This window comes from Panthera onca, chromosome D2 (assembly GCF_046562875.1).
Source record: "Panthera onca isolate mPanOnc1 chromosome D2, mPanOnc1 haplotype 2, whole genome shotgun sequence".
Classification (NCBI taxonomy): Eukaryota; Metazoa; Chordata; class Mammalia; order Carnivora; family Felidae; genus Panthera; species Panthera onca.
The window spans coordinates 58184406-58205554 of NC_138349.1; the positions used below are offsets into that span (position 1 = coordinate 58184406).

The window sequence follows — 21149 nt, forward strand, 5'->3', positions numbered from 1 at the left end:
TATTCCATTTGGTTCAGAGAGTTTTTCTCATTTTCTTTTAAAATATGTGTATTAAATCATGTACAGCAATACTACTGCCTTATTTTTGTACATTTTATGTATTTAAAAATGTTTCATTGTTTTTCTAATTAGAAAGTTTTTGTATATTTAGAATATTTCAAAAATATAGAAAATAGATATAGAAAAAAATAGAACTCATATTATCCTTCATTCAAAAAAACCACTGTGAGGATTTATTGTTTTTAAAAGTACTTTTTTTGCGGCGCCTGGGTGGCTCAGTTGGTTAAGCGTCTGACTTCAGCTCAGGTCATGATCTCACAGTCCGTGAGTCCGAGCCCCACTTCAGGCTCTGTCTCTCTCTCACTCTGTCATTTTTTTTTTAATGTTTATTTTTGAGAGACAGAGATAGTACATGAGCAGGGGAGGGGCAGAGAGAGAGGGAGAGACAGAATCCAAAGCAGGCTCGTGCTGTTCTTGAAAAACTCAAGTTGTTTACCTAAGAATATTATATTTATTTATTTATTTTTAAATGTTTATTTTTGAGACAGAGACAGAGTGTAGTGGGGTAGGGGCAGAGAGAGAGAGACACATAGAATCCAAAGCAGGCTCCAGGCTCTGAGCTGTCAGCACAGAGCCTGACGCGGGGCTCGAACTCACAAACCGTGAGGTCATAACCTGAGCTGAAGTTGGATGCTTAACCGACTGAGCCACCCAGGTACCCCAAGAATGATTATATTTAAAAATGATTCGGGGCGCCTGGGTGGCTCAGTCTGTTAAGCATCCGACTTCAGCTCAGGACATGATCTCACGGTCCGTGAGTTCAAGCCCCGCATCAGGCTCTGTGCTGACAGCTCAGAACCTGGAGCCTGCTTTGGTTTCTGTGTCTCCCTCCCTTTCTGCCCCTCCCCTGCTCATGCTCTGTCTCTCTCTGTCTCAAAAATAAATAAAAACATTAAAAATGATTCAATATGCATGAAAAAACATTTTTCTTGTTTCACCAGTTAAGCTAAAATACCAACATTTATTTCTGACGCTGGTATAAAATGTGTTGAAATCTATAGATTTTATTTTAATATATACAGCATATCATGTCTTATTAAAGTTTGAGATGGTAGAATCAAGGCCTTGATAAATAGACTCAATAAAATGTACAATAATGTTCAGTCTTGATCAGTTTAAATAAAAATGTAAAAAACCAAGTTGTTCATGTGGCATAATATGACTTTCAACTATATCTTTGAAAGTCAGGGTGTTTGCTTAGCTGCAGGTTGACCAGGTACCTGATGTATATGTGGTATTCACAGTTCTCAAACTATAGGTGACTTTAGAGGTCTTTAAGTTATTATGAAAGTGGATAGGGGAAACTGAATGAGGTTTGTGTTGGAGACCACTGTGTAAGTGTCATTAAGCCACTTCTAAAGTAGATATTTAAAGTTCATCCATTAAAAAATAATTTTGAATTTAGTTTTAACAATATTTGATGATCTTTGTGTGGAATCCATTTCTAAGTATTATAAGTTAAATGTGAGAAGGACTCTAAGAAGACAACAAAAGTAATGAGCAGCGTAAAATGTAATTTTAATAGAAGTGATTCCTTTTCTATAGTCTTTATTGCTGTCCTAGGCAAATGAAGTTATCCAACTTAATGAAATTTCCTACACCCAAAAATTCAGGGCTGTTAACTAACCAGAATTGAAATAAAAACTTAAAAAAAAAAAAACAAAAACAAGGAAAAGAAGGATTAGTTAACCTTCAAAAAAAAAAAAAAAAATTCAGGGCAATTGGTACTTGTTAGTCAACACATTAAGTCCAGGATAACATACTTTTTTTGCCTTTGTGAGTTTGTGTGATTTGAATGAGTTTTTTCTTTATTAATTTCAGCAGCACAGTCAGCAGTCTCCATTCAAGAGTTGACTCATTAGAAAAGTCAAATACTAAGCTGATTGAAGAGGTATTGTAATCCAGCCGTGGATAATTGTGTTTCATGGACCTAGTATTTGTGAACCTTTTCCATTTTAAGTATGAATATATTAAGCATGTGCATGCGCACAGGCACATTTTCATCATTATGATGGAGTATTTGCAATATTGTTGTAATTGATGATTAGAAGTTCTAGAGAAATCACATATTCTCAGGCAAATTCTCAGGTGAATCTGTGAGATACTCCTAGAAATTAGCTCCAAAGATGACACTCCTATAAGCTCTTCTATAAATAAATGTGATTCTCATTATAAAATCTGGATGACCTGTATGTAGATAGTGACTCACCTATAGTTTGAAATTCCTGTTAAAATGATACTGTCCTTGTTGTACTATTCAGATTCCTTTTCTTTACAAGCACCACTACATGATCATGTCCACCCTTTCTCCAGCCCTCCCAAGTGTAAAACTCATCCCATATGTTCTGGTTTCCTGCGTTGTCAAAGTGGCTATCTGGTAGTCCTAGACCAGAAATTTATCTCTGCTCTCTTTTTAATACTGTTTGTAAAGTTACTTTAAGATAAGTTCTTTTGTTTTTTAAATCTATCAAATCACAGAGTTACTGCTTTGTATTTTCCGAATTATTTAGGCTAAGAGGATGAAATGTGTTACGAGTGCTATGAACCCTACTTTCTATGTTAATTAAAATTGTTAGTTTAGAAGTGGCCTCATTTTTCCAGATCAGAGAGCACATGATTATTTACATGATCGCAGTTTAGAATGCATCTTTGTTTTGATGGTTTGGGACCATTTGATAGTTTTTTCTTTAAATCATAAGTGTACTGTTTAATCCCTATCACCTGTTTCGCCCTCCCCCCCCCCCCCACCTTCGCTCTGGTAACCATCAGTTTGTTCTTTCTATAGTTAAGAGTCTGTTTCTTGATTTCTCTGTTTTTTTTTTTTCTTTGCTCATTTGTTTCTTAAATTCCACATGAATGAGATCATACTGTATTTGTCTTTCTCTGACTGACTTATTTTGCTTAGCATTATACTCTGGCTCTATCCATCATGTCATTGCAAATTGCAAGATTTCATTCTTTTTTATGACTGAATAATACTCCATTGTATATATTATACCACAACTTTGAAAAAAAATTTTTTTAGTGTTTACTTATTTGAGAGATAGAGAGACAGAGACAGAGCATGAATGGGGGAGGGGCAGAGAGAGAGGGAGACACAGAATCTGAAGCAGGCTCCAAGCTCCGAGCTGTCAGCACAGAGCCCAGCGTGGGGCTTCAACTCATAAACTGCAAGATCATGACCTGAGCAGAAGTTGGATGCTTAACTGACTGAGCCACCGAGGCACCCCATATACCACAACTCTTTTATCCATTCATCAGTCAGTGGATACTTGGGCCACCTCCATAGTTTGGCTATTGTAAATAATGCTGCAATAACCATAGGGATGCATGTATCTCTGAATTAGTATTTTTGTATTTTTTCTAGTAAATGCCCGGTAATGTGATTACTAGATGGTAGGGTAGTTCTATTTTAAGTTTTTCAGGAACCTGCATACTATTTTCCCCAGTGGCTGAGCCAGTTTATATTCCTACCAACAGTGCCTGAGGGTTCCTTTTTCTCCACATCCTTGTAAACACCTGTTGTTTCTTGTGTTTTTTATTTTAGCCATTCTTACAGGTGATTTTAGCCATCGTGGTTTTGATTTGCATTTCCCTGATGATCAGTGATGTTGAGCATCTTTTCACATTTGTTGGCCATCAGCACCATTTGATAGATAGATGGGGACCATTAGAGCTGCTCACTAGTTTGTGCCTCTTCTTGGCCTTAGACGCACTCTAAAGTTCAAGTTATATCCCTGATGAAGTGTTCAGAAGTTTATGTGCAAGCCAACATTAGGGGTAGGCCCTGCTTTCCTTTCCTGGAATCCCTTTTTTCATTCTAGGCATCAGAGCCAAGCCACTCAGTCATTCATGGCTACCTCTGATGTTGAGAAATGTCTCATATTTGTGATGGTCACTCAGTATTATTCCTGTATTTCAGAGAGTGTCCTATTTGGTTATTGTGAAGGTCTGTATCACATTTTCAGTAATCGCACAGCCTTCTTTCCTTATAGATCTTGTCTTTACACAGATCTTTACAGTCTTATTGTTTCCTGGCACTTTGTATTCAGAAAATATTATAAATCAGATAAGCATAATATGTTTTAACTAACATATTTTGACTAATAAAAGGAAATAATAGAAATAAGAGTATAATTTTTTTACTGGTATCTTGGGATAATAGCGTATTTTTCTTATGAAAACTTCTGTACATGTGAGACATTTGACTAGTTTTAGGATTTTATATTTTGTTGTTTATAGCCATGAACATAACCTGTAAAGCAAGTATAAGTAATGGTGTTTAAATTCTTTTTCTTTCCCCGTTTTGTAATTTTTAGTTAGCAATAGCAAAGAATAATATCATTAAACTCCAAGAAGAAAATCATCAATTACGAAGTGAAAATAAATTGATTTTAATGAAAACACAGCAGAACCTAGAGGTAAGTATAGACTGATTGCAAACAGACCATCTTATGTCAGAAATTGCCACTTTGGAGGACTTGTGCATAGACTGGATATTTATTTCTGTGCTGTATTAATAGTAGTGATTAAATAGTAAAAACTTAGGTTTTATTTCTAGGTTACCAAAGTAGATGTGGAAACTGAGCTTCAAACATATAAGCATTCTCGGCAGGGGCTTGATGAAATGTACAACGAGGCCAGAAGGCAGCTTCGAGATGAATCTCAGTTAAGACAGGTATGTATCATTAGCAAAAATAGTAATAATCATAATAATTTGCCCTTAAGCAAGTACCATTTAAAATCTCTTCTTTAACCTTATCTTCCTTGGTGTGGGATAGAAATCTCACCAGTTTGCAACTCTCTCAAGTTCTTTTAAGTTCCTACTTTATCAATTGTTTTTTAAAGTGTTTTTAAAATTTTTTTAAAGTTTATTTATTTTGAGAGATAAGAGTGAGCAGGGGAGGGCAGAGAGAGTGGGAGAGAGAGAGAATCCTAAGCAGGCTCTGTGCTGATAGTACAGAACCTGATGTATGGCTTGAACTCATGAACTGTGAGATTGTGACCTGAGCCAAAACCAAGAGTCAGACACTTAACTGACAGAGCCACCCAGGTGCCCCTTTAAAGTGTTTTTAAACTGTGAAATGAGTGGATTGAGTGAAATGAGTAAAACCATATTAAAGTTTTTATTTATTTATTAAAAAGTTTTTTGTTTAATGTTTATTTTTGAGAGAGCATGAGTCGGGGAGAGGCAAAGAGAGAGGGAGACAGAGAATCTGAAGCAGGCTTCTTGGTGAGAGCAAAGCCCGATGTGGGGCTTGAACCCAGAAACTGTGAGATCATGACCTGAGCCCAAGTCAGACGCTTAACTAAGCCACCCAGGCACCGAAAGTTTTATTTATTTATATATTTATATATTTATTTGAGAGAGAGCACCAGTGGGGAGGGGAAAGAGAGAGAAGGAGACAGAATCTCTAGCAGGTTCCACACTGTCCCCACAGAGCCCCAGGCAGGGCTCAAACCTATGAACCGTGGGATCATGATGCGAGCTGAAATCAAGAGTCAAGCTTAATGGACTGAGCCACCCAGGCACCCCAGTAAAATCGTGTTTAAAATTAACTTATTTTGGGAGCACCTGGCTGGCTCATTCGGTAGAATGTGCGACTCTTGATCTTGGGGTCATGAGTTCAAGCCCCATGTTTGGCATAGAGGTTACTTTTAAAAAATTAACTTATTTTTTAACCTTTTAAATTGTTCTAGTATCTATAGAAAAATACAAATGTACACCTTAATGGGTAATAACATTAATACCTATGTAATCACCACCCAGGTCAAGAAGAGAGTATGGCCAGCCTTTCTATCCCTTTTGCTATATATCTGTTATGCTATTTATTTATATTAGGAAACTTCTTTTCATTCTGATATAAAATTCTTGAAGAGAAGAAATTAAAACTGTGAGGTGGGATTTTTGAGTTATCTTTGGCCTTCACTTGTACTGACTGCTTTTTTTCTTTGATTGAGGAAAATTAATACTGAATTAATGAGGCATAAAATACTTAATTCTTGAACTAGTAGAATAATGATAATAGAATCTAGAAAATACTTTCATTTTAGCAAAATATGCAGTTGAAAATATTTGGAATTTTATGTTGTTATAGGACCTGGTTGATTCCCTTTAGTGGGGCTTATACTTCAGAAGAGTACTGTGCATATTGAATAGAAAATCTTTTGTGTTCTTATTAACTGTTGTGTATCTGATTTTTGACATCCTGAAGTGGTGTGTGAGTTGAATATATATTGAAATTGCAGGATGTGGAGAATGAGCTAGCAGTACAAGTTAGTATGAAACATGAGATTGAACTTGCCATGAAGTTGTTGGAGAAAGATATCCATGAGAAACAAGATACTCTGATAGGCCTTCGGCAACAACTAGAGGAAGTTAAAGCAATTAACATAGAGATGTATCAAAAGTTGCAGGTAAGGATCATTCTTAAATTCTTGGAATTTCTTGAGTTGAATGGAAATTGAAAATGACTATTTGTATGAAGCATCTGGTTTTTAAAGGGATGAGTCATTTTAACTGTGCCATATTGGTAATCAAAACCAGTGACTTTTTTCTAAATGGAAGCTTAAGAAATAGAGCAGACTATTTCTTAAGTAAGGTATCAAAGAACAAAAAAATCACCTACCTGATTTCCTTTTAAATGCTGAAAGGTTAAGTATGAAGATTAAATCTTTTGGGAAAATTCACCCTAAATATGCAGGACATTTTTGTGAATTCTTTATACAATATAGTCCTGAGCAAGATTTAGATTTTTTTAAAAGATTTTATTTTTTTAAGTAATCCCTACACCTGATATGGGGCTCATACCTACAACCCCAAGGTCAGAGTCACATGGTCTACTGACTGAGCCAGCCAAGGGCCCCAAGAAAGATTTAATTTTAATTGAAATGCTTTCCTACAATAGTTACAAATTCTCTCATAAAGGGACATCACTGTTTAAGTAGTTTGGTGCCAAAAGCTCTTTATATTTAATTTGAAATACTTTACATTGAAACTATTTTACATAGTTTACAAGAGTTTATTTTGTTGTTTTCCCAAAAAAACGCTGAAGGCAAAGTGTGTGTGTGTGTGTGTGTGTGTGTGTGTGTGTGTGTTTATTACATTTTAATTGCAGACTAGTAGTCTACTGCTTTACTTTATATCATAGGAGTATTTTGATCTACAGAATAACTGTTCATTTCAAAGTAAAAATTCCATAGTGAAATGGTATACAAAACTTAAAAGTATTCAGGTTTGAAAATCAAAGCCACTATAGTTTTTCTTTTTTCTAAATAGAGTTCTGAAGATGGCTTGAAAGAAAAAAATGAAATAATTGCCCGACTAGAAGAAAAAACCAATAAAATTACTGTAGCTATGAGGCAGCTGGAACAAAGGTACAGAACCTCCAGTCTTAGTTTCTTTTTTTCCTTTTTTTCTCCCTTTTCTTTATTCAACTCTGACACCTGCCACAAAAACCATTAGGAAAATTTAGTTTAGGACCTTCCCCCTCACCCCCCCCAGTAGGATTTTGCCTTTTTTGTTTTGGTTGTTGCATGGAATCAAGTTGCTTTGTATTAGGCTGATTCATTTGAATTTACCATTTTGTGGATTTTCATAAAAAGGTCTGATATTGACAATTTCATGTGGTTCAATTTATTACATAAAACAAATACACAAGCAAAAACTTAAAAAAAGTGAAAAACGAACAAAATCTATGGTGGAATTATCCCTGATTGATTTCCATGCATATTGATTGTCATATCTTTTGTCATTCACCATCTCTATCTGAAATTAGGCCTTGAGTTTGCAGTTTAGTGTGTTTCTTTGAGCTAGGACCCTCAACTGAAACCAAGAAATAATTTTATTTAAATTGAATTGTTTTATATTGGCATTTTTCACTTTTATTGTTGGAAAATGTAATGTATTTCCATTGATCTGTCATGTTGGTGTCAACATATGTCTTATCATTGCTTTCTTTGAATCTACTTATGAAAAACATAACTATTAATGCTTTATTGACATGAATATTCTTTTATTGACATCCTCTTTCTTCTTTTTTCTTTTTTGTTTTCTTTATCCCCATTTTTACATTTTGGACATCTTTATTACCTTTTTCTGTCTTTGATTTCTGTCCATTCCATTATGAAGTGACAATGATTTGTTAACTCAAACTAGGACAATTGCAATGTCATTGGTGAAATATGCCAGCAGTGACACTCAAGACCAGTACAAGCTGGTCAAAGATATATCTTTCTGAAAACCACTTGTATTTAAACAGACTAAAAGAGAATCAACAATTTTATAATATATTAAATAGAAAATAATTTATGCTATTAAGTATTTGAAAAGGGTATTAGGAACCCTATACACTTCTTGATCAGCTGCTATGGTAATACACTGCCATAAAGCAGAGTGGGTGCACTTGGATTTCCAAAAACACATTCCTCAAACCTTGTGCACAAAGGCTGATTTGAGTATTGACCTTTTGGAGGTCAGGATTTTCAAGTGCAGTTTTATCTTTTTAGCTACTTTTTGATGGAAAATATAAACATTGTTTCAAAATAAGTTAACCTTTGGTTTCACAATGTGTTGGCACAAATTTTTTCCCTCTTGGCCTAATGGCTTCTTTACTGATTTTTAAATATGTTTTAAAATAGTTTACAACCCAGATTGGCCATTCTCTTGTGCTTTAGCAGCTCAGTTTTCCAGTTCCCTTAGCCCTCTTCGATGATAGCACAACTTCAAGCCCTACCTCACTCTGAGTTTTATTTTGGTTTCTGTAATCTTAGAGAAATGTGCCCTATCCCCTCACCTTAATGTTTTAAATTTAGATTTAGAGATAACTTGAATGTTACTCTCATTTGCTTAGAAGTGGCATTATACTTCTAAAATGTGTCAGGGTTGCCCCATTGGTATGGTTTTAGGAAGAAAAGAGGCAATTTTTTGGCTAGTCGAATAGAAATTTTACCTGTGATCCCCTGCAAGGAGTTAATGTCTCTTGAATATGTGGGAAATGTTTTCTTATAAAAATATCAAAGTTAAATCTAAGAAATCCTAGATGGGAGGCAGGGAGTGGAGCTAAGCACAGTGAGAAGCAATGACTTAAAATAAAAACAGCAAATGAAAGTCACATTTTTAGCTAATTTTTAAATGTCAGTGATGAACAAAAATGATCTCTAGAGAATGTTGCCAACTAATACCATATTCCTTTGAATCTTATCACGCACATGTGCATACACACACAGAGCTTTTGGCATAATTTAGTAAATGAATAAAGATCCTACAGGGAGGACTTGGCTGTTATTTGAAGTAATTGCAGGTCTTTGCTCTTGGCCTTGTAGCACACTTGATTCCTGGCATACACATCCTAGCATAGTAAATAACAAATGTGGCTTCTTCACCTAGTGTAGACATAAATACTGTGCTTTACATGGTTTTGTAAAAAGGCAGTAATGCACCTATTATACTTTCAAAGTTGATTCATAATGCTCTACATAAGTGGTAAAGGCTGTATTGCTTTGCATTGTTAATTATGAACAAGAAATAAAACAAATTTGAAGATAGTATTCTGGGCATATTATATGTTATGTTGAAAAAAAATCACAAAACAATTTCTAGACATTGTGTGGCTCTTTCACGTTTGAGTTTGTGAGTTTCCCCCCAAACTTTGTTTTCATTTAGAAATGTTTCTATTTCCCCATTTTTCTTTTATTTGTCTTCTTCACCCTTTTACACCCTAGTTCTAGCCTCAGTTTTACCCAAAGTTGATTTGAATTACACCAGATTGCAGCAAGCAGAGAAGGCGCAAATGGAAGCCGAAGATGAAGACAAGAAATATCTACAAGAGTGTCAGAGTAAATCCGACAGTCTGCAGAAACAAATCTCCCAAAAGGAGAAACAGCTGTGAGTATTTCACTCTTGGAAACAAATACTTGTATTAACATAATTTCCACTGCCCCTTTTTTGCACATCAAGATAAGATACCTATATTTTCGTTTAGTTAATGATTACAGCTAGATTGTGGAGTTCTCCTTGGGAAAAAAAGTTAGAAAACATAATTATGATAAAACCTATGTTTCCAGATATGAGTGTAATAGGCCTTTATAACTCATAGGAACTTATATTATCATAGAACATGATGTTTTATGAGAATATTATTATTAGTACTTCATATGATAGATCTGTATATCACCAACTAGGAAGGATGTCAGTATATGTCATTGGACTGAAGAAAAAAACAAGTTGCAGATAGTACGTGAAATATCCCATTTTTTATAAAATTAAAACCATGTACATGTGTGTATTTACATATACATAGAAAAGAGTTCAGGGGCACCTGGGTGGCTCAGTCGGTTAAGCGGCCGACTTCGGCTCAGGTCACGATCTCACGGTCCGTGAGTTCGAGCCCCGCGTCGGGCTCTGTGCTGACAGCTCAGAGCCTGGAGCCTGTTTCAGATTCTGTGTCTGCCTTTCTCTCTGCCCCTCCCCTGTTCATGCTCTGTCTCTCTCTGTCTCAAAAATAAATAAATGTTAAAAAAAAAAAAAAAAAAGTTCAAAGAATTCAGATTCAGGTTCAAAGAATTCAGATTCACTCAGGGGAGTGATGGCAGATTAACAGGGGTATTTTAGTTTTTACTTTATAAACATCAGTATTTATTCCCCAGTAAGTATGTGGGGAAAAATTAACAACAATAGGAAATAGTTATGTATCATATTTAATAGATCATTAAGACTACATGCCATTTATGATGTGTAACTTGCTAAGCTGCAAGATTCAGTGATTGAAGTGATAAGTTCTTCCTCTAGTCTTGCTCATTTTCTAATAGTTCTGTCAGTTATCGAGAGGGCATTTCTTGAATATCCCATCTATAATTGTAGATTTGTGTATTTCTACTTTTAGTTCTATCAGTTTTGCTTCTTGTATTCTGATTCTGTTTGGTGCCAACACATTTAGGATTGCTGTGTCTTTTTGGCGAATTAATCTTTTTATCATTTTGTGATATGCCTCCTTGTCTCTGATAATTTTCTTTACAGGATATTAATAGAGCCACAGCTGCTTTCTTTTGATTAATGTTGTCATGTAGTAAACAAAAAATTAATGTTTGCATTTTTCAGTCTTTAAACTTTTGGTCTAATATTTATTATTATCAGTATATTTGAAGTAAGTTTCTCATTGTTCACGTTTTTTATCTGTTCTGACAATCTTTTTTTTTTTTTTAAGTTTATTTTTGAGAGAGAGAGAGAGTATGCACATGTACAAGCAGAGAGGGGCAGAGAGATAATCCCAAGCAGGTTCCACAGTATCAGTGCAGAGCCAGACACAGGGCTTGATCCCATAAACTGTGAGATTATGACCTGAGCCAAAGTCAAGAGTTGGGTGCTTAGCTGACTGAGCCACCAAGGTGCCCCCTAACAATCTGTTTTAACGATGTATTTAGTCCATTTACATTTAGTGTAATTGTTGATATGAGAGCTTAAGTCTACTATTTTATTGTTTTTTTTCTCATTCCTTTATTTCATTTTTCCTGCCTTCTCATGGGTTGAATATAACTTAGAATTCCTATTTATCTCTAGTGTTTTTAAGTGTATTCCTTTGTATAGATATTCTAGTGATTGGTCTACTTTCTTGTATGTTTGCAGCTTTTCACAGTCTACTGGTGTTTTACTACTTTGAATGAAGTGTGGAAGTCTTACCTCCACTTGGATCTTTTTATTCACTCCCCTTTATAAATTTTTTTTTTGAGAGAGAGAGAGCAGTGAGAGAGGGAGACACAGAATCTGAGAGAGGCCCTAGGCTCTGAGCTGTCAGCACAGAGACGAATGTGGGGCTCAAACCCATGAACCGTGAGATCATGACCTGAGACAAAATTGGACGCTCAACTGACTGAGCCACCCAGGTGCCCCTATCCACTCCCTTTCATAACATAAATTGCTTAAATATTTTCCCTGCATAATATTGAGAACCACATCAGACCGTATTAGAAAGTTTTTATTAATTTTTTTAAGTAAACTCTAAGCCCAGCGTGGGGTTTGAAGTCACAACTCTGAGATCAAGAGTTGCGTGCTCTACAGCAGAGCTAGCCAGGTGCCCCTACATCAGACAATATTATAGTTTGTGCTTCAACCCTGAAACATAATTCAGAACATTCTTTATTATTTCTTCTTTACTCTTGATATTTTAAGTTTTCTTCTTTGTGTCTGGAGAACTTCTTTTGCCATTCTTTTTAGGGTAGGTCTATTGGCAGCAAATTCTCTTAGTTGTTTTGTTTCCTCCCATCTGCAGTCTTGATTTCACCTTCATTTCTTTTTTTTTTTTTTTAATTTCTTTTTTTAATTTACATTCAAGTTAGCATATAGTGCAACAATGATTTCAGGGGTAGATTCCTTAATGCCCCTTACCCATTTAGCCCATCCCCCCTCCCATGACTCCTCTAGTAACTCTGTTTGTTCTCCATATTTAGGACTCTCTTATGTTTTTGTCCCCCTCCCTGTTTTTATATTATTTTTGCCTCGCTTCCCTTATGTTCATCTATTTTGTATCTTAAAGTCATAATATGAGTGAAGTCATATGATGTTTGTCTTTCTCCGGCTAATTTCACTTAGCATAATACCCTCTAGTTCCATCCATGTAGCTGTGTTTGGCAAGATTTCATTCTTTTTGATTGGCGAGTAATACTCCATTATGTGTATATATACCACACCTTCTTTATCCATTCATCCATCGATGGGCATTTGGGCTCTTTCTATACTTTGGCTATTGTTGATAGTGCTGCTACAAACATTGGGGTGCATATGTCCCTTCCAAACAGGACACGTGTATCCCTTGGATAAATACCTAGTAGTACAATTGCTGGGCCATAGGGTAGTTCTATTTTTAATTTTTTGAGGAACCTCCATACTGTCTTCCAGAGTGGCTGCACTAGTTTGCATTCCCACCAGCAGTGCAAAAGAGATCCTCTTTCTCTGCATCCTCACCAACATCTGTTGTTGCTTGAGTTGTTAATGTTAGCCATTGTGACAGGTGTGAGATGGTATCTCATTGTGGTTTTCATTTGTATTTCCCTGAGGATGAGTGATGTTGAGCATTGTTTTATGTGTCGGTTGGTCATCTGGATGTCTTCTTTGGAGAAGTGTGTATTCATTTCTTTCGCCCATTTCTTCACTGGATTATTTGCTTTTTGGGTGTTGAGTTTGAGAAGTTCTTTATAGATTTTGGATACTAACTCTTTGTCTGATATGTCATTTGTAAATATCTTCTCCCATTCTGTCAGTTGCCTTTTAGTTTTACTGTTTGTTTCCTTCCGTGTGCAGAAGCTTTTTATTTTGATGAGGTCCCAATAGTTCATTTTTGCTTTTGTTTCCCTGCCTCTGGAGATGTGTTGAGTAAGAAGTTGCTGCAGCCAAGGTCAAAGACGTTTTTGCCTGCTTTCTCCTGGAGAATTTTGATGGCTTTCTGTCTTACATTGAGGTCTTTCATCCATCTTGAGTTTATTTTTGTGTATGGTGTAAGAAAGTGGTCCAGGCTCATTTTTCTACATGTCGCTGTCCAGTTTTCCCAGCACCATTTGCTGAAGAGACTGTCTTTATTCCATTGGATTCTTTCCTGCTTTGTCAAAGATTAGTTGGCCATACGTTTGTGGGTCCATTTTTGGAACCATTTTGGTTCTCTATTCTGTTCCATTTATCTGAGTGTCTGTTTTTGTGCGCATACCATACTGTCTTGATGATTACAGCTTTATAATACAGCTTGAAGTCCGTCAGCTTCATTTCTGAAGGATATTTTCAGAATATCCTTAGAATTCCAAATTGACAGTTCTTTTCTTTCAGCACTTAAAAAGGGTTGAATATTTTCTTTGGTCTTCATAGTTTCTGATGGAAAACACTGTCATTTGAATCCTTGTTCCTTTTCCCAAGATTATTTTCTTTTGGATTTATCCTTTTTGGGCTTTGGTCATCTTCTGTGTGTGTGTGTGTGTGTGTGTGTGTGTGTGTGTGTGTTTATTTTTGAGACAGAGGCAGAGAATGAGCAGCGGAGGGACAGAGAGAGGGGGAGACACAGAATCCAAAGCAGGCTGCAGGCTCTGAGCTGTCAGCACAGAGCCCAAGGTGAGACTTGAACTCGTGAACTGCGAGATCAGGACCTGAGCCGAAGTCTGACACTCAACCGATTGACCACCCAGGCGCCCCATGGTCATCTTCTTGATACTACACTTTATCTTAGCTAAAAGGACAAGAAGCGATTGGTCAGCTTCTTGAATCTTTAGGTTTATCTTTGACAAATTTGGAAATTTTTAGGCATCTTTTTTCCTACATACATTTTCCAGTCCACCTGCTTTCTCTTCTCTGGAATTCTGATAACATTGAATGTTAGAATTTTTTTTTTTTATAGTCCTGTAAATTTCTAGTCTATTTTTTCTTTCTTGTTCAAATTGGGTAATTTCTATTGTAGTGTTGTGTGTTTTGTTTCCATTTTTAAGTAGACTCCATGCTCAACATGGGGCTTGAACTCACAACCCTGAGATCAAGAATTGCTTGTTCTACTGACCGAGCTGGCTGGGCACCCCTCTACGGTAGTGTTTTGAAATCCATTCTTTTATCATCATCTTCATTCTACTGAGCCCATTTAGGGTGGTTATTGTAGTTTTCAGTTCTAAGATTTTCATTTGAGTGTATTTTCTTCCTTCTTTCTCTCTTTTTTTGCTAAAGCTTCCTGTTTTGTTTCAGGTATGTTTTTAATTGGTCATAGGAGCATTTTTATGATGAATGCTTTGAAATTCTTGTCTAGAATTATCTGACATGGTGGCATCTGTTTTCTCTCATCCAAGTTGGGATTTTTCTTGGGTCTTGTTATGACAAATTTTTTTCAATTGCATTCTGGATGTCTTGAGAATTATGAGACTGCATCTAATTTAATTTTACATTTGAGCAGTTCTCCACTGAAACCACACCAGCAGGGAGAAATATAGACACTGACTCTTTATACCAAGTGAGTATAGCAGAAGCCTAGGACCATTCTGGATGGGATAGAGAAGGGTGCCTAACTATGGGGCAAGGATTGAAATCTATGCTTTCCACTTACTCTCCACTGACACAGTGGAGGAGAGGAGTTGTGTCTTGTTACCATCAAGTAGGAGTGGAAGTCCAGGCTTTCCTCTTGGTCTCTGCTGGTACCATCCTGGAGGGGGAGAGTTAGAGGTATCTCATTACACTGGGCAGGGGTTGAAATTTAGGTTTTTCACTTGGCTTTCACTTACCCTCTGGCGAAAGTGAGAAATGCCTTGTTACTGATGTAGGAATAAAAGTCCAGGTTCCCCATATAGTCTCCACTAATATAAGGGTGGTAGACATCTCATTACTGCTGAGTGGTAGTGAAAGTCCAGGCTCCCCACTTAGCTTTTGCTGACAGTGGTTGGGGGCCTATTGTTTTCTCCACCTTCCACCTGCTCCACCCCCCGCCCCCAGAACAGGGTATGTATTGTCACAAAGGTTTCTATCATGCTAGGCTACCTCTTCCCGGCTCTTTAGCAAGAGAGAGGAGGCTTTTCTTGGGGCGTTTTTTTTGTAATCATTTTTTTAAAGTTCCTTTTAACCTACTACAAAAATAACATTTTTCTTATTCTGTAGAATAAGGCTTTAGGCCAAGGAGTATCACCTTAGTTGAAAACTTGCATCATTTGTACATTATGAAACTAAAACCCATCCCCCAAAACAAAAACACTCGGTAAACAAACATTTTCTCTTAATTTTAATACTTCCATAAAAGGATAGCTAGCATTTTCAGGGCTCCCTTGGCAACAAAAATCACAAGAAGCATTTAATTCATCAGGTTTCTTTCTTTCTTTTTTTTTTTTTTTAAATGTTTATTTACTTTTGAGAGAGAGAGAGAGAGAGAGACAGAGCTCAGAGCTCAAGCAGGGGAGGGGCAGAGAGACACAGAATCCGAAGCAGGCTCCAAGCTCTGAGCTGTTAGCACAGAGCCCAACGCCAGCTCAAACCCATGGACTGTGAGATCATGACCTGAGCTGAAGTCGGATGCTCAACTGACTTAGCCACCCAGGAGCCCCTAAGTCATCAGGTTTTTTAATGATGTGAAATGTTTTGTTGTTTAAGCCTGTGCCCTACCAAATGAAAAACATGAAAAGCAAGACTGGAACACTTTTGCCAGTCACTAGAATACAGTTTTAAAACCCTGGTACTCTGTGTTACTGAATCACTTAGACAAATCTGATATTTATCTGCATTGATGCAGCTATTCCTTGACCAAAGGATGATCCAATTAACACTGTAGGGACCTGGCCCTTCCCTATAGGGCTAACCTATTCAATAAGTCTTGGGTACAACTGTAGAGAGATGTTTGTTTCTGCTGAAGCCATGAAAGTAAGTTTGTCTCTCAGTTGGTGACATTTTGGTAGAGTATGAACATGTGAACATGTGACATTTTGGTAGAGTATGAACATGTGAGCAATTTGGTAGAGTGTGAACAATTTGATTGTCCCTGATGGCTTAAAAAATTGAAATGGTTTCTGTAGAAATGGGCAGCTGGGACTGTGTCCAAGAAAAACAAATTCCCATTTTGGAGAAGTAACTTTATTGATTTCTGACTATGAAAATATTACATGCTGTTGGTTAAATGTAAGAAAATATAGAAAAATGTGAAGAAAATAAAAATTAGAGCAAACTTTTTTAACATTTGGTGAGTATCCTTTTTTCTGGTATGCATAGATGTTTTTTATGTTTTTTAGACCGGATCATGCTACATGCTCCTTAGTATTTTGTTTATTGCATTTACTATGTCATGGACATTGTATCATATCAATTAACGTAGGCCTATACCGTCATATCAGTTAACCTGAAGGAATCCTTTAGCCTGAAAAATTGTGCTTAATTCTCTGAATTTACAAATCTTTGATTATTGGTGAGATCCTTTTATATATCTTTATTTTGTTAGTTACCAGCTCCTATCATCTACTTTTTTCCCTTGGGGTGTTCAGCTTATTAATATTTATTTGTAAGAGCCCTTAATGTATTGGGGCCCCTGGGTGGCTCAGTCAGTTAAGTGTCTGACTTTGGCTCAGGTCACGATCTCGTGGTTTGTGAGTTCGAGCCTCGTGTCAGGCTTTGTGCTGCAAGACTGCTTTGGATTCTGTGTCTCCTCCTGTCTGCCCATCACCTGCTCACACTCTGTCTCTGTCTGTCTGTCTGTCTCCCTCTCTCAGAAGTAAATAAACCTTAAAAAACATTAAAAAAAAAACCTATGTATTTACTCTGGGTATTTCACAGACAGTGAAATGTTTTCTAAGTTTACTGTTTTTAAACTTTGTTCATAGTGGTTTTTTCATTTAGATATTTAAAATATTCATGTAGTTGTATTTTTCCTTTTTTCTTCCTTTATGGTTTCCAACTTTGGTGGTCAACATGTGTTTTGACAATATATTTATAATAACTTAAAATTTTTTTCCCTTGCTTTTTCTCTCAGTCATTTTCTGATTCTGGATGATGAGGCCACTCTGTAGTTTAGCTACTTCACTTTTAGTAACATAAACCTGTTTCTGTATTCTTTTTTTTCCCTTTTAATTGATTTATCTATTTTTGAGAGAGAGAGAGTGGGGAGAGCAGAGAGAGAGAGAGAGAGAGAGAGAGAGAGAATCCCAAGCAGACTACACATTGCCAGTGCGGAGCCTGATGCAGGGCTTGAACTCATGAACCGTGAGATCATGACCTGAGCTGAAATCAAGAGTCGGACGCTTAACTGACTGAGCCATCCAGGCGTCCCTGTATTCTTTTCGAATGTATAGTGAAATAGTATTTATAAACAATTTGTAAATTCCATTTAGAGGTATCTCTTCTCTTCATCCTGAATTATAAAATCTGAAATTTACTTCACTGAGAAATAATGTGGCTGTAGATGGAAATGCTAACTTTATGAAGAAACAAAAGTAATCAAAATATTAACAGAAGAATATTAAAATGATGTAATATTGTGATAGTGTCAATATTATGATACGTTGGAATTAAAATTTAAAGTATTAGAAACTGTAGCATTATCAGCATATGCCTCATCTGTAATACCTACTTATGAGCAATAATTTTCAAAATGATTTCTTTTCGGTATCCTAAAATGTAGGAGTTTGACTACTTTTGTTTTGCCAGCTAGTACCTAGTAGAATGATTAGGTGGTGTTTCAGATGTGAATTGGCATTTCCAGGCAGTATGGATTTCCCCTCAGTGTCTCCTTGGTCTTAGATTTGTCTTGTAATTGGTCAGCTTTCAGCAGTAGTCTGTAAAGTAACACTTTGTATGAGGGTTGATTTTTCTGTGACTGATGTTAAATTGCTTTAGTGGTGGCTGTACTTCTTATATCAGAAATATAGTTTGTTGTAAAATTTTCCCATGGCACAGAAATGTAAATAATTAAAACCTCACATTTTTCTCCTTGATTCCGTTCCCCAGATGTAACTAGTTTTAATCGTGTGATATGCCCTTCCAGGCATTTTCTGTGTTCTTACAGTACTTATGTTTACAGAATTGAAAAATGACATAAATTATTATTTAGCAAGGAGTTTTTGTGGTTGGCAAATAAGTTGATACCTTGGGATCAAAAAACCCTGTGCTGCTGAACTTATTTACCAAAAAATATTTATGAAAGAAAATACCTGAAGAAATGCACAAAAGTGAAAACAATCAACCAAAAAGATGCTGTTACTAAAGAGTACAAACAACTCTCGTGTGATAAATAGCACTAAGCTTCTGTGTATTTGTCATTCAAGGGTGCAACTGGAAACTGATCTGAAGATTGAGAAGGAATGGAGGCAGACTTTGCAGGAAGATCTTCAAAAGGAGAAAGATGCCTTATCTCATCTTAGAAATGAGACCCAGCAAATCATTAGTCTTAAAAAAGTAAATGGTGGTAAAACTTTTAAAAATTATATCTTTGAAAACTAAGTTACTTAAAAGGAGAAATCATAATTTATATTTATACCAAAGAGACAGAATATACTAGTTATCTTTAAAAATACCAATAAGAAGTGGCTCTTGGCTGACTCGGTTGGTAATATATGCAACTCTTGATCTTGGAGTTGTGAGTTCGAGCCCCACGTTGGTTGGAGAGTTTACTTAAAAAACACAAAACCAGTAAGGAGATTAAATGAATGTGAAATAGGTGATATTTGATGGAGCAGCGATGAAAGAACTTGGACATAGAGTTCTATTTTTTATAAAAAACTAAAGGATATGTGTTCCTAATTATTGGTATGTATACAATTTGGAGTTTCTTGTTTATTTCCTTTAAATTGCATTTTCTGTCTTTTTATTGTTTTGAAGGAGTTCCTTAACATCCAGGATGAAAATCAGCAGTTGAAAAAAGTACATCACGAACAGGAGCAAGCTCTTCAAGAACTTGGCAGCAAACTTAGCGAGTAATTTCTCCTTTTTTTCTTCACCTCTGTAATCATTGACTTGTATAAAGGTATGAATGAGTGTGCCAAACCAAATAGGAAGAAAAGTTTAAATGTAGAAAAGAAAGATATGAACTATTAAGGAAAATCAAAACCAAACAAAAACCTTAAGGATAAACATGCAAGACTGTGGATTGGAAGGATTTTGTTAAAAGTTGTGTTCAGTTTAGTAAATTTAGCTCTAAACATTTCCTGTAGATAAAAGTTAAGACTCTAATTTCTTCAAATTAGAGAATTCAGAAGTCCATTTAATATATTTTTCCCAGAAAAACAGAAACCAAATTTCCAAACTATCTGGAGAGATCTTCTTCAGACTGTTTTGAGAAGGAGTTAACATTGTGAGGAGTGGAGAGTGTTTTATGCTAGATTTGGGGCTTAACTTCATACGGCAAGGTTGGTTCTGTTGCAGTGAAGTGTTACTGGGTTCCTAGAAAGACAAGAAGGAGAAATGTTGTTCTTTCTCACACCTTCCTCGTTGTTCCGTGTAGTCTGTGTTTTGGGTTAGCAGCTTCATCTTTGTGCCCTGATAGAACATACTGCCAAGTATCTGAGATAAGCTCTAGAAGGTTTAATTTAGTATTAAATGTATCACTGCCATGTAAAAAAAAAAAAAAAAAGTGTCACCTTTTTTAACACCGAAGAGTAAGAGTAAGAAAGCTACAGTGCCCGTAATCTTGTCACCTATGTAAATCCCTTTGATGTTTTATATGGTTAGGAAGTTAGTACACCTTAGAACAAAACTGTACCTGAGCATCTCGGCCTTTATGTGGATGTGGTTAGTTACATATATGTACCTATATATCATTTGTAAAAATTAAACTCAATAGAAATCATAACTAGAATGGAGACTTCATTGCTAAAGATGAGATTTCTTTAAGAAGTCTTGAAACCAGTTTCCGGTTGCCACAGGAAAGAGTAGTTCACTAAAACCACTAAAGGAAATACCAGTTTTCAAAAAGATAAAGCTGTTGGGGCACCTGGCTGGTTCAGTTGTTAGAGCACGAGGCTCTTGATCTCAGGGTCATGGGTTTGAACCCACGTTGGAGGGTAGAGTTGGCTTAAAAAAAAAACAAAACAAAGATAAAGCTATTTTTGTTTCTGTCAATTCAAAGAACAATTTGCATTGTGACTCTGATAAGCAAGATTTCAATTCTAATCTGGCATCCACCTAGTGAGCACTTTGACTCGGACCCTGTGCTAAGTGTTTATTACTTTATTTCCCATATATTCGTTCGACAAATATTAAGCTTGTATTATGTGCCAGGCACTATTCCAAGTGCCAAGTACTCAGCAATGTACAATCCCCACAACAAAAAATACTTTTATTAAGATCATAAAGGCTTAATGTTAAAACAGATTAGAATAGGGGTGCCTGGGTGGTTAAGCATTGGACTTCAGCTCAGGTCATGATCTGCTGGTTTGTAAGCACGAGTCCCGCTTTGTGTGAGCCCTGCTCGCGCTCTCTCTCTCTCTCTCTCTCTCTCTCCCTCTCCCTCTCCCTCCCTCCCTCCCCCTCTCCCCTCTCTCTCTCTCCCCTTCCTCTCTCCCCTCCCTCTCTCCCCTCCCTCTCTCGCTCTCTTTCTGCCCCTTGCTCACCTGTGCGCACACACTCTCTCTCTAAAAAAAAAAAACCAAAAAACCAAAAAAACCCC

At 36.4% G+C, this 21149-nt stretch overlaps 1 protein-coding gene across 8 annotated transcripts in view; it reads left to right on the plus strand.

Moving 5' to 3' along the window:
- Positions 1-21149, plus strand: part of RUFY2 (RUN and FYVE domain containing 2) — a 48706-nt gene that overhangs the window by 14993 nt on the left and 12564 nt on the right. For 5 of the 8 annotated variants that reach the window (XM_060642588.3, XM_060642592.3, XM_060642586.3 and 2 more), the window contains 8 exons: positions 1882-1951; positions 4380-4481; positions 4622-4738; positions 6310-6477; positions 7340-7437; positions 9827-9946; positions 18811-18940; positions 19364-19458. In XM_060642588.3, coding sequence (XP_060498571.1) covers positions 1882-1951; positions 4380-4481; positions 4622-4738; positions 6310-6477; positions 7340-7437; positions 9827-9946; positions 18811-18940; positions 19364-19458 — 900 coding nt within the window. Of the gene's footprint in view, positions 1-1881; positions 1952-4379; positions 4482-4621; positions 4739-6309; positions 6478-7339; positions 7438-8191; positions 9610-9783; positions 9947-18810; positions 18941-19363; positions 19459-21149 lie in introns of those variants that run through there. The other 3 variants (XM_060642587.3, XM_060642594.2, XM_060642593.2) reach the window with 3 other exon arrangements.